Source organism: Propithecus coquereli, unplaced genomic scaffold (assembly GCF_000956105.1).
Source record: "Propithecus coquereli isolate 6110/MARCELLA unplaced genomic scaffold, Pcoq_1.0 Scaffold3, whole genome shotgun sequence".
Lineage (NCBI taxonomy): Eukaryota > Metazoa > Chordata > Mammalia > Primates > Indriidae > Propithecus > Propithecus coquereli.
The window spans coordinates 12,609,224-12,623,525 of NW_012148618.1; the positions used below are offsets into that span (position 1 = coordinate 12,609,224).

Genomic DNA, 14,302 nt, shown 5'->3' on the forward strand with positions numbered 1-14,302 from the left:
GTTTGCATTGCCTAATTTAATGTGTTTCTGGTGAGATCCATATAGGTGACTGAAAAAAATCCAATCCCTAGGATAACTGGACATTATTGTACAATTTTGATAGTAAATTTTATGTAGAGTAGTTTTTCTTGTTGATTTAAAGCCATGACTATACTGAGCCAGGTGCAGTGGCTCGCACCTGTAATCCCAGCTGCTCGGGAGGCCAAGGCGGGAAGATCGCTTGAGGCCAGGAGTTCCAGACCAGTTGGACAACATAGTGAGACCTCATCTCTACAAAAAAAAATAAGAAAAATTAGCTGGGCATGGTGGCATGCACCTGTAGTCCCAGAGACTCAGGAGGATGAGACAAGAGGATCACTTGAACCCGGGAGTTTGAGGCAGCAGTGAGCTATGATTGTACCACTGTACTCCAGCATGGGTGACAGAGTAAGATCCTGTCCCTTTAAAAGAAAAAAAACCCAAAAAACAAAAAAACTAGCACTCTGGGAGGCCGAGGTGGGAGGATTGCTTGAGCTCCGGTGTTGAGACCAGCCTGAACAAGAGCGGGACCCTGTCACTACTAAAAATAGAAAAATTAGCTGGGGATTATAGCGTGTGCCTATAGTCCCAGCTACTCGGGAGGCTGAGGCAGGGGGATGGCTTAAGCCCAGGAGTTTGAGGCTGCAGTGAGCTATGATGACGCCACTGTACTCTACCCAGGATGACAGTGAGACTGTCTCAAAAAAAAAAAAAAAAAAAAAAAAAGGAGTCATGACTACGAATGGCAGTTCTCCTACTATAAAATAATGTTTTCCAAAATATCGAACTGTGTGGTGCTGCTTTTTACAGCTTTTCTTTCTTCTCCACTATAGGTAAGATGTGACCATTGTGCTCATCTCTTGGTAATCTGCTCTACTTCCAACTCCGTGTCTAATCTGCTCTGGGGTCAGGAAACCAGGATACCTAGTAGAGTTTAGGTTGGAATACCCTGCTTTAGTACTTGAACTTAGTGACAGCTATTTGGATTGTTCATGACACTTATTTTTATATACTTCTTGGCTCTTGATTATGTAGACATCCATATAGTAGCACTTAATTAAAATCTCATCATAAGAATTATATTTGGAATAATAAGGTGATCTTCATGGACCACTTGGTCAAATTTGTTTACAAATCAAAATTGAAAATTGTTTACCATTTTGATATTTCCTACCAAATGATATAGTATTAATTGTACATTTTTTTGGTATCACTTATGTTTCATTTGTGCTTTTGTGTCCAAACCAGACTAAAAATTTTTGTGATTGAGTGCAGGGATTCTTCATGCTTGCCAGTTAAATGTATGTGATTGCTTGATTATAAAATAGAATAGTATCTTTTGTATTTTGTCTGATTAATTATACAGTACAAGAGAAAAGAAAGTTATTCTTCATGTTCTTTGGGCTAACATTAAATTGCATTAACTCTTAAACTTCTGACCCTTTTCTATCTTCACAAAAAAACACCTAAATCAGGAACCATGCACTCTCAAACACACCTCTTTCTGGCCACTGTCAGTATCTAGAATAATGACTACAGAACCCTTCTGACAATTGCTTTGACTTGGTATAACATTCAGTTCATATGGAATCCTACAACACTAGGGGTCTTAGAGATCATCTGGACTCCCTATTCCACAGATAAGAAAGCAGAGGCTCATGAAAGTTCTGATTTCCTTTTTCTAAAATGGTACCTTGCATTTATGTAGAACTTCATGGTTTCTAAGGTGCTCTAAACTTTTCTTATTTTGTCTCCCTTTGGTCTCACATACCCTGATAAGTGGTCAAGGCAGTATTATTGCTACTTTACACGTAAGGAAACAGTCTCAGATTAAAGGCTTGGGCTGTCTCCCAGTTCTTTTGACCCCTAATCCCAGTGTAGTTTGTCACTAGCCCAGCTGTTATTCTTTAACTCTATGTACTTCAAAGTATTTTATTTCACTTGTAAATTCAGTTCAGAGTAACTGGGCAGGAGTTGTTTCTACTCTGGGTCCTGAGGCCTAGGAATATGGATATTCCTTGGCCATTAGAGATAATTTCCTCTCTGAAATCTTGAAGTCTCTTTGCTTTTCTGCCTTCAGGATGCTCAAAGTACTCAGCATCTGAATGCCACCCAAGTCCAAAGCAACCACTCCCCACCCTGTGTTCCTTCCCATCTTTATGCTGAGTGCCAGGAAGGACAGCTGCTTCCCAGAATGAAGACCTGCTTGTAACATTCTACATACACTCAGGATGGCATAGGGTTATGTAGCACTCACCTTCCTTGTATTGTTAGATAATTGCTGCCCATTAGAGTATCTGTTACATCAGTGAGAGTCAAATTGCTAATCTCTTGTAATTTATCAGATAGGAAAACATCTTGCATCCAGTCTCTGTTTTAGGTTTTATTCACTGCATATTTACATAAGAATTTCTGGTGTTGTGTGTGGCTGCCATACATGTATGCTCAGGAAAGCAGTTCTGACAATGGATCCTTTCCTTTTCCCAGGTGGTTTTTGAGTAGCTGTCATTGGGGATGCTCTGGCCTCCCAGAGTTCAGATGCACACCAACAGGCGCTTGTTTTCTCGTTCTTGCATTATGCTTGGTGCATTTTACGGTTACAACAGAGCTTGCTTTTCAGTAGAGCCATAGTTCCCAAACAAATTAAGAAATGCCGGATCATTTCCTCTACTCCCTCCTGAGTGGAGAAAGCATAAGACTGTTTCTTTAATCCTGTCCTTTATTCGTTAGACTCCATCTACTACCACACTCTAGCAATGAAAGAATTCATTTTCCCTCTCTCAGAGTCAAGAGAATAAGACTTTTGCAGGGATAGGTGAGCAATCTCTGGGCTAATGGCTGGATTAAGATATTAATTCTTCCTGCCACAGGTCTTTACCATCTGAGATTGCCCCCCATCCCCAATTTTAAGTGATTATTTATCTTTGGGTGGTAGAAATATGGGTGATTTTTTTTTTTTTTTAACTTTAAAAATACTTTTCTCAGCCAGGTGCAATGACTCACACCTGTAATCCTAGCACTTTGGGAGGCCAAGGCATGAGAATTGCTTGAGGCTAGGAGTTGAAGACCAACCTGGGCAACATAGTGAGACTCCATCTCTACAGAAAATTTTAAAAATTAGCCAGGTGTGGTGGTGCACACCTGTAGTCCCAGCTACTTGGGAGGATGAGGTAAAAGGATTGCTTGAACCCAGGAGTTCAAGGATGCAGTGAACTGTGTTTGCACCACTACACTCCAGCCTGGGCAATAGAGTGAGACCCTGTCTCTTAAAAAAAAAAAATCTTTTCTATATTTTCAAAGCATCATATAATGAACATATATTATTCTTAAAATTAGATTTTAAAGGTTAAAATTTTAAAGAATAAAAGATTTTAAAAAATAAAATACTTTTGTAGAGAGTAAATATACAAGTAGCTGCAATCCAGCTTCTCAACACTGAGAGATGTATTTATAAGAAACTTTAGGGGCTGAGCCCAGTGCCTCTTACTTGTAATCCTAGCACTCTGGGAGGTCGAGGCAGAGGATCACTTGAGGCCAGAAGTTCGAGACCAGCCCAAGCAAGAACAAGACCCCGTCTCTGCTAAAAATAGGAAAAATTAGCCAGGTATAGTGGCATGCACCTGTAGTCCCAGCTACTCAGGAGGCTGAGGCAGGAGGATTGCTTGAGGCCAGGAGTTTGAGGTTGCTGCGAGCTAGGCTGATGCCATGGCACTCTAGCCTGGTCAACAGAGTAATGCTCTGTCTCAAAAAAAAAAATAAATTTTGGTTTTAAAAGTAAAGTCACCCACTTTATTATAATTCCCCCAAAACCTTGTCACATATTGAGCTTTTGGTGGTTTGTCTTTGGTGTGATAGACCTGAGTCAGCCTCATGGGAGGCAAGGCAACTGTGTCATCTCATTTCTTTTGAAAAGTGTTGGAAGAAAAAAATGAGGTTCCCTTCTCACATTCGAGTTTAGCCAGGAAAGCCCCCTCTAAATCAAAGCATTTTAATTTTTTTCTACTTTTACCCTTGTCTTTTCTCCCTCCCGCACAAGGGATGAACATTATAGACTACAAATGAGTAACAAGTTCCTAAGCTCAGGCTGAGGCAGACTGAAGCAGATGGAGGGTGGAAGAATAAGGAAGCCAGGTTGCTTCTTAGCACCTCCTGAGTTACATTCACCTGTGTGACTTCACATTTAGGTCATTTTGCTCTTATAAACACTTTTTTCCCCTAGGGAGTCCAGAATTTGGCTCTGTTCCACATGAGAAACCCAAATCTGTAGGCAAAAATAGACCTAGCCACTGTGACACACATGTGACCCTGATGGCTCAACCTTTATGCTCTCAATCTCTTCCTACTCCCATTGGGTAGAAGTACAAAGGGCCAAGACACCCTGTTTGGAAAAGGTGGTCATGCCCATTTTCAAAACCAACAAATAAATATTTTATATCTGTTATGTGTATAGTTGTGCTATTTCTTGTAACAAGAGCCAATGCAAAAGATATTTTATATTTTATTGACTCTAGTAGTATCTGTATTGTCGGCACAAAAAGTCGATATATTTTAAGCTCAGTTATCTAAGAAATTGAACACTTTCTTTTTTTTTTTTTTTTTTTGAGACAGAATCTCACTCTGTTGCCCTGGCTAGAGTGCCGTGGCGTTAGCCTAGCTCACAGCAACCTCAAACTCCTGGGCTCAAAGCGATCCTACTGCCTCAGCCTCCCGAGTAGCTGGGAACTACAGGAATGTGCCACCATGCCCAGCTAATTTTTTCTATATATTTTTAGTTGTCCAGATAATTTCTTTCTATTTTTTTAGGAGAGACGGGGTCTCGCTCTTGCTCAGGCTGGTCTCGAACTCCTGAGCTCAAACAATCCGCCCGCCTCAGATTACAGGCGTGAGCCACCGCGCCCGGCCCAGAAATTGAACACTTTCACCTCTTTTGGAGTCTTTCAAACTGGATAGAAAATTATCTTCTTTGAATGATTATAATTTGCAATGGTTGAAAACTCAGTTTTAAAAGAGAAGCATTGGGATTTCTGGATAATGCTTTAGGTGTCAGAATGTTACAGTGTAAGAAGTAAATTCACTTATAAAGAGAAGTCATTGTTCATTCACTTAATATATCACACTAGAACATGTGGCTGTTTTATTTTCACTTGTCCCCTCTACCTAGCTCTTGAGTACAAAAATAAAGTGGCAATTAAAATAACTAATAGTAAATTTAAAATGAAAACAGAATATTAAAATAGCACACTTTCGCACAATATTGTATCAAGGTACACTAGCAGACTGGTTCTTAAGAATAATTCATGGGACATTTCTAAGATGAAAACCTCTTCAGAACTAGCCCTTTACCCCATCCCAACTCACCAAAAAAGACAAAAAAAAATTACTTCTGATCTTAGCTATTATAAGGTAGGAGGTTAATTTATCAACCTATTATAGAAGGAGCAAAGACTTTATGCTTTTGTTAAATATTAGATGTAGAAATTTTATGTTAGTACCAGATTTGATATTCAGTCTATGATAATGGAAAGATGGAGATTATTCTGTGTAGTACATAGAATAAAGTTCCCAAGTAAAGTATTTTTCACCAATCTTTTTTTTTTTGGAGAAGAGTCTTACTCTGTTGTCCTAGGTAGGGTGCGGGGGTATCATCTCATCTCACTGCAACCTCACACTCCTGAGCTGAAGCATCCCACATCGGCCTCCCAGAATGCTAGGATTACCAGCCTCTAAAATCATTCTAAATTGACAAGTTAAAATATCAAAGAAGATATGGTTTAATAATAACTAAATAGTCTTTTAATTTTTAAAGCAATCGTATGGTCTTTCAGCCTTATAATTAAAGTGCTTGGTGAAGATGGTAGTTTGGGCCTTGGGGTAATTAACTGTATATTTGCCTGTTTGTTACTCTAATGAAGCAAATTGCAGGTTCCTCATGTTTAGATGTCTAGAATCTCATGTTTATGATCCAGTTTAAACATTATGTTATAGTGTGTACAGGTTTTTAAAAAAAGATATACACACATGTATTTAATGATATACTTTACCTTGTGCCTCTTTGACATTGGTGCCAGTGCTGCCATCCATGCCAAAGAGTGGCCCTCATCCTTTCTACTTGTGCTTTCTGCAGTTTTCTCCTGGGCATAAGCTTCATTCCCTGCCTTCCTGAGAGTTGCTCCAGAACTAAACCATTCTCTGTGTACTGAAACCCAGACAACCAACCCTTAGCAATTACTGCCATCTCTGCCTCAGAAAACATGAGAAGCTGTTTTTTCTTGTTTTAGTTAATTCAGTTTACTTGCCATAGAGTTGATATCTTTGTTTTTCTGTTGCAATAAAAAATATATGAACTGGGCATGATGACTCATGCCTAGTCCCAGCTACTCAGGAGGCTGAGGCAAGAAGATCATTTGAGCCCAGGGGTTCAAGGCCAGTTCTGGCAATACAGTGAGACGCTGTCTCTTAAAAAAAAAAAAAAAAACTTAATTAAATTTTATGCTTATTATGTAAATTTTTTACTATCTCTAAAAAATTCCAAACCAGAAGTTACGAAGTTTTAACTAGGTTTTCAGAAATCTGTATCTTTTTTCATGTATTGTTTGGGGTTCAAAGATGAATGTCAGAGACTCTTAACTCTTGAATCTTCTAGCTTGTCCCAATAAAGTCCCTATTCCTATTTCAATTTTCCTTTTCTTTTCTCCTTGTAGTGGACATTTGGGAGCAATAAAAATAAGAAGAAAGGAAAAGCCAGAAAAATAGAGAAGAAAGGAACCATGAAGAAACAGGCCAACAAAACTGCCTCTTCAGGCAGTTCAGACAAAGACAGTTCAGCGGAGAGCTCAGCCCCTGAGGAAGGTGAGCTCAGCCCAAACTCCCACTCTCATCAGGTTGAAGACGCAGAGGCAGAAAGGGGAGGAAAGGTGCCTGTATTACAGCATGACCTCTGCCTTTCGAGAAATGGTCCTTAATTTTCCAGTGGTCATGAATCCTTTGAGACTCTGAATGAAGCAAAAAAGCTTCATGCAGTTCCAAAGTGTTTGTGAGACCCCTGAAACCCATCCATGGAACCCATGAGGAGTCCCTGCATGAGTCTCGGTTCACTGTATCGCGAGTGCCCTCTCCTTTTTCTCTGTGAGCATGGTCCACCTGAGAAGGGAAATCCTTGAGTCCTTGAGCCAGATATAAAACTCAGGAGAAAATATTCTTTTTTGGAAGCCAGTTCCAGAATTTTCTGTTAACACTAGTTCAAAAAGTGAACTTGTTCCAGGACTAAAGTGATAAACTTTAAATTTAAAAAAGTAATAATATTTACCTACAAACTGGCTTGTATAGAATTGGCCTGACCTGGTTTTAAGCACATGCCTGTGAACATTAGTTCAAATTGAGTTAAGCAGAGTTCTTGTTAAATTGCTGATTTAACTTAATACTCATTCGTAATACGTACTGTCTTTTTCCATGCCACCCTTTGTCCTATAAAGATCCATTGTCAGTAGGCATTCACAATAATTAGTTTAATGACTCATTAAAACATTGGCATTTAAAATGCCAAATAAGGGCCTGGCCCAGTGGCTCACACCTGTAATCCTAGCACTTCAGGAGGCCAAGGTGGGAGGATCAGTTGAGGCCAGGAGTTTGAGGCCAGCTTGGGCAACATCGAGAGACCCCATCTCTACAAAAAAATAGAAAAATTAGCCAGGGATGGTGGCACCTACTCATGAGACTGAGCCGGGAGGATCACTTCAGCCTGGAAATTTGAGGTTGCAGTGAGTTATGATGATGCCACTGCACCCTAGCCTGGGCAATGGAGCAAGACCCTGTCTCAAAAAAAAAAAAAAAAAAATGCCAACTAATAAATGTAGAAGAAATTATAGGGTTAGAAAAATCACAGTTTTTCAGTCATCATAGGAATAATTGATTTACTCAAGAATCATCAATGATTGTTAAAACCATTGAGTGAGAGTTTGTTGGGAAACAAATACAAATACAGTCTCAAAGCATCTGCCAGTACGTAACTACAGAGGGGAAAAGGTGCCTTTACAAAGGAAAAATCTGAGAGACACCACCTTAACTAAACAATTCAAATTAACATCACTAGTAACAAGACAAACAGATGCCAGGCGCTTCCTGATGTGATATATTGAAAAAATACAATCACTTATGGAGTATTCTTGCCAAAATGTATAACCTGAATTGTTTCTTAACAAAACAAACCAACCAAACCAAATTGGGGGACATTTGATAACTGTTGCTATTTAAACTTAAATTAAAAATTAATGTTTAGACCGGGCACGATGGTCATGCCTGTAATCCTATTGGAACAGTTGGTGGAACACTTTGGGAGGCTGAGGAGGGAGGATTGCTTGAGGCCAGGAGTTTGAGACCAGCCTGAGTAAGAGTGAGACACTGTCCCTACAAAATACACAAAAATTAGCCGATCATGGTGGCTTTTGCCTGTAGTCCTAGCTACTCAGGAGGCTGAGGCAGGAGGATCGCTTGAGCCCAGGAGTTTGAGGTTGCAGTGAGCCATCATGATGCCACTGCACTCTAGCCTGGACAACAGAGTGAGACCCTGTCTCAAAAAGAAAAAAATTGATGTTTAAAATTCAGTTTCTCAATTGTACTAGCCACATTTTAGTTGTTCAGTAGCCACAGATGGTGGCTAGTATTCAGATACAGAATATTTTTATCACCATCTCACAAAATTCTATTAGACAATTTTAGGGGCTTATACTCTTCAAAAATTCAATGGCATGGGCCGGGCGCGGTGGCTCACGTCTGTAATCCTAGCACTCTGGGAGGCCGAGGCGGGAAACCAGCCTGAGTAAGAGCGAGACCCCGTCTCTACTAAAAATAGAAAGAAATTAATCAGACAACTAAAAATATATAGAAAAAAAATTAGCCGGGCGTGGTGGCGCATGCCTGTAGTCCCAGCTACTCGGGAGGCTGAGGCAGAAGGATCACTTGAGCCCAGGAGTTTGAGGTTGCTATGAGCTAGGCTGACGCCACGGCACTCAATCTAGCCCGGGGAAAAGAGTGAGACTCTGTCTCAAAAAAAAAAAAAAAAAAAATTCAGTGGCATGAAAATGAAAGGCTGATGTCAATTAAAGGATGCTAAAGAGACATGGCAACCAAATGCAATGTATAATCCTACATTGGATCCTACTTTGGCTGAAAAGTGGCTGTAAAAGACAGTAGTGGAACATTTGTTGAAATTCGAATATGGACTGAATATTGACTATTAGTTAATAGTATTGTATCAGTGTTAAATTTCCTAAATTTGACAATTGTATAATTGGTTATTTAAGAGACTGTCCCCTTTAGGAGAAGTATTTAGGGGTAAAGAGTCATGATCTCTGCAACTTTTAGTTTGGCAACATAAATAATAAAAATGTATACATTATATATGTGGATAGAAGGAGAAAGTAAATTGGCAGTGTTAACAATGGGTGAATCTAAGTAGAGGATGTATGGGTGTCAAACTATTCTTAGATCTTTTTTCTCTAGGCTTGCAATTTTTTTCTTTTTTCTTTTTCTTTTCTTTTCTTTTTTTTTTTTTGGTTTCTTGTCATCTTGTCTTTGTCAGGCATGCAATTTTTTTCAAAATGCAAAATGTGAATTAAAAAGGACAAGGTAGGCTGGTGTGGTGGCATAAGCCTGTAGGCCTAGCTACTTGAGAGACTGAGGTGAGAGAATCACTTAAGCCCAGCAGTTCAATACCAGCCTGGGCGACCTAGTGAGACCCCCCTCTCTAGAAAGAAATAAAATAAAATAAAAAGAACAGCTGGTCTCTTATTCCAGCCTAAATTTCCCTAACCTGTGTTTGCATTTACCAAAGATGAACCAAGGACTTGTCCTATGGGAGTTGAGGTGGCTATGTGCCACTTGACCTGGGAGAGCCAAGCATGATGATGATCAACACTGTGGAGTCACCTATGGCCTCAGTCTTCTGTAGCACAGTATAATCTTGTGTTTGGGCTTTCGTTGCAGGTGAAGTGTCAGATTCTGACAGCAACAGCTCCTCTTCCAGTTCAGATTCAGACTCTTCCTCAGAAGATGAAGAGTTCCATGATGGCTATGGAGAGGACCTCATGGGAGATGAGGAAGACAGAGCCCGTCTAGAACAGATGACAGAGAAAGAAAGAGAGCAAGAACTGTTCAATCGCATAGAGAAGAGGGAGGTGTTGAAAAGAAGGTAAGGTTGTAGCCACCCTGCCTTTTCTATTTATTTCTTGTCTTGTATTTCTCCTCTTCTTCACGTCTGACCTCTGTATGGAGACTGGCATTTGGCAATGTGATCGTTAACTTGATGAGATGCAAATGATGTATTTAAAAAATTTAAGATCACTTTTATTGTTTACTCAGTGCCATTGGCTTTACTGATGTGCATTATTCATAAGGTTTTATTCATAAGACATTATGTGTATTATTTAATCTTCACAACATCCCTGTGAAGTTGGTTATACCATGTTCTAGAGGCAGAAACTTAGGCTTAGAAATATTTAGTAACCAAGGGGTACGCTCCATGAAGGCAGAGACTTAGTTTGTCTTGTTCACTGCTTTATTCCTGGTGCCTAGAACAGTGACTGGCACGCAGATGTGCACTATTTGTTGAATGAATAAAAGAAGAAACTTGCCCAATGTCATTTAGCTGGTAAATGGTAGAACTGGATTTCAAACCTGGGACCATCTGACCCCATAAAATGCACTGTGGCAACATCCTCTCCTGCCTTACATTTCCTATTATTTTACCTATTCTGTAACATAGGCAGTACAAGCAGAAATCTGAAGGGATTTACAGACATTCTTTTTGTCTTGATAAAGATCATTATATGCTTTGATTTCTACTCACCAAAAAGTAGTGAGGAAATCATGAGATTGCCTTGATTTTAGAATATGAATGCAGTAATTACTGAATAATGTAGGAACCATATCAAATGATATGTAAAAATTAAATGAACAAATGGTGTTTTACAGCTTTATATTTTCAAATTGGCTTGAAATTGTTCAAGTTCTCAAGTGGAAATAATTTTCCAAAATTCACATTTGGAACCCTGTCTTGACAGGATTCAAGATTTGGAATTTCTCCACATTATATACAAGTTAGGTATCTATCTTTCTAACATGGTTTTTATATTTCTTAAAAACTCAAATGTTAAATTGCTTTTTGATATTCAGAAGCTGCTTCAGTTCTGAACTTGTGCCATACTTTAAATGGCGAAAGTTCTCCCTTATCTCCTTACAGAATTTCAAGGTAAAAATAAACTTGGCTTTTATCTCGGGGAAATGAAATAGTCCTCAGAACTAGGTTCCTTCCCTACCTACCTAATACCATGACAGAAAAATAGAAGCATTTTCTTTGGCAGCAGTTAGTACCATTTCATCTGGGAGCTTATTTGTCCCTTTTGGAGACATTAAGTGTGATGAGTTATACTTGACAAGAATGTTTGGCTTTCAGTCAGCAGCAAGCAATAGACATTTGTTTCGAGTATAAGTGCTTCCAAGGTTACCTGTTTTGGAACAAACAGCACTTAAGAAACTGTGCTGGAGTTGCCAGATGGTTAGGAGTGACTTCTAAAATTTGTATTTCTGAACAGCGGAGAGCATAACAAGAAGTTGTCATATAAAGCCAATTGGGGCCCTATGATAAAATCACTAAGTAGCTCCAGAATAAGGAATGAATGTCTTGTCTCAAACTTATTTTATTCGCGAATGAATGAATCATGGGGTCTCACCCTGGCACCCAGGTTGGAGTGCAGTGACCTCATTATAGCTTACTCAGCCTCCAAAGTAGCTGGGACTACAGGCATGTGCCACCATGTCCCGCTAATTTTTCTACTTTTGTAGAGATGAGGTCTCCTTCTTCTTGCTCAGGCTGGTCTCAAACTCCTGGACTCAAGCAATCCTTCTGCCTTGGCCTCCCAAAGTGCTAGGATTACAAGCGTGAGCCACCACTCCTGGCCTGTTTTTGCTTTTATAAAATTATTATTATTATTATTATTATTTTGTAGAGATGGGATCTCACTCTGTTGCCCAAGTTGGAGTTCAGTGGTTTGATCATAGTTCACTGTAACCTAAACTCCTGGGCTCAAATAATCCTCTTGCCTCAGCCTCCTGAGTAGCTGGCACTGCAGGTACACACCTCTATGCCCAGCTAACTTTTAAATTTTTTGTAGAGACGAGGTCTCACCATGTTGCCCGGGCTGGTCTAGAACTCCTGACTCAAGCAGTCCTTCCACCTTGGCTGCCCGAAGTGCTGGCATTATAGGTGTGAGCCACTGTGCCTAGCCAAGAATTCTTTGTATATTCTGAACACAAAACTCTTAACAGATACATGATTTGCAAATATTTTCTCCCATTCTGTAGGTTGTCTTTTCACTCTTTGGGTAGTGTTATATTTAATGCAAAATTTTTATAATAGTTTTAGCTCTTGTATTTAGGTTGTTATCCATTTGGAGATAATTTTTGTACATGGTGTGAGCTAGGGTTCCAACTTCATTCTTTTGCATATTCACTTGTCCCAGCACTACATGTTGAAAAGAAGCTATTCTTTCCCCATTGAATGGTCTTGGCATCCTTATCAAAAATAGATTGGCCATATATATATGGGTTTATTTGTGCATGGTCAGTTCCATTCCATTGATACATCTGTCTATCCTTACCTTATGCCATTTCCATTCTGGGTTTTTGTTTTGTTTTGTTTTGTTTTTTGGAGACAGGGCCTTGCTCTGTCTTCTAGGCTAGAGTACAGTGGTGTCATCACAGCTCACAACAGCCTCAAACTCCTGGGCTCAAGCGATCCTCCTTTCTCAGCCTCCCTAGTAGGTAGGACTACAGGTGCATGCCACCATGCCTGGCAAATTTTTCTATTTTTTGTAGAGACTAAGTCTTTCTCTTGCTCAGGCTAGTCTCGAACTCTTGGCCTCAAGCAATACTCCCGCTGCAGCCTCCCAAACTGGTAGGATTACAGGCGTGAGCCACAATGCCTGCCCCTGTTCTATTTTAATTACTGGAGCCATGTAGTCAGTTTTTAAATCGGGAAGTATGAGTCCTCAGGCTTTTCTCTATTTCAAAATTGTTTGGTATAAGGGACCCTTTGCATTCTTGTGTGAATTTCAGGATCAGCTTTTCAATTTCTAGCAAAAAAAAAAAAAGGCTGGGCACGGTGGCTGACACCTGTAATCCCAGCACTTTGGGTGGCCAAAGCAGGAGGATCACTTGAGCCCAGGAATTTGAGACCAGCCTGGGCAACATAGCAAGACCACATTTCTCCAAAAAATAAAATAATTAGCTGGGCCTGGTGGCATGTGCCTATAGTCCCAGCTACTCGGGAGACTGAGGCAGGAGGGAAGATCTCTTGAGCTCAGGAGTTCAAGGCTGTGGTAAGCTGTGATCATGCCACTGCACTCCAGCCTGGATGAAAGAACAAGACCCTGTCTCAAAAAAAAAAAGCAAGGATTTTGATAGAAATTATGTTGACTCTGTAGATCAAATTTGGGAGTAATATTTTCTTCCAATCCATGAATATGGGTGTGTTTCCATTTATTTAGGTCTTCTTTTATTTCTTTCAACAATGTTTTATAGTTTTTCCATTTCTGGGATAATTTTTACTTGGTTGTGGTATATATATCCTTTTTGAAGTTGCTGGATTCAATTTGGTACTATTTTGTTAAAGATTTTTATGTCTGTATCCATAAAAGATACTGGTCTATATTTTTCTGTTCTTGTGATGTCCTTGTCTTATTTTGGTATCAGGGTAATACTAGCCTCCTGGAATGAGTTGAGAAGTGTTTCCTCCTCTTCTGTTTTTTGGAAGAGTTTGTGAAGAATTGGTATTCTTTAAATATATTCTCTAAATTTTTGGTAGAATTCTCCAGTGAAGCCATCTGTGCCTGAGCTTTTTCTTTGTTGGGAGTTTTAAAATTATTCATTATTCAGTCTCTTTATTTGTTAGAGGTCTAATCAGGTTTTCTTTATCTTCTTGAGTCAATTTTGGTCGTTGAGGCTTTCTGGGAATTTTTCCATTTCATCTAAATTACCTAATTTGTTGCCATACAGTTGTTCATGGTATTCCCTTATGATCTCTTTTATTTCTGTAAGGTTGATAGTGATGTTCTCTCTTTCATACATGATTTTAGTAATTTGAGTATTCTCTTTTTTCTTCATCAGTATAGCTAAAAGTTTGTTGATTTTGTTGACCTTTTCTAGAACCAACTTCTGGTTTCATTGATTATATTGTTTTTCTAGTCTCTATTTCATCAATTTCAACTTTAATCTTTATTCTTCTGCTTAC

At 39.3% G+C, this 14,302-nt stretch overlaps 1 protein-coding gene across 1 annotated transcript in view; it reads left to right on the forward strand.

Annotated features, from left to right (window-relative positions):
• Positions 1–14,302, forward strand: part of RTF1 (Rtf1, Paf1/RNA polymerase II complex component, homolog (S. cerevisiae)) — a 79,542-nt gene that overhangs the window by 44,700 nt on the left and 20,540 nt on the right. The window contains exons 3-4 of the mRNA XM_012649376.1: positions 6,720–6,867; positions 10,000–10,204. Coding sequence (XP_012504830.1) covers positions 6,720–6,867; positions 10,000–10,204 — 353 coding nt within the window. The remainder of the gene's footprint in view (positions 1–6,719; positions 6,868–9,999; positions 10,205–14,302) is intronic.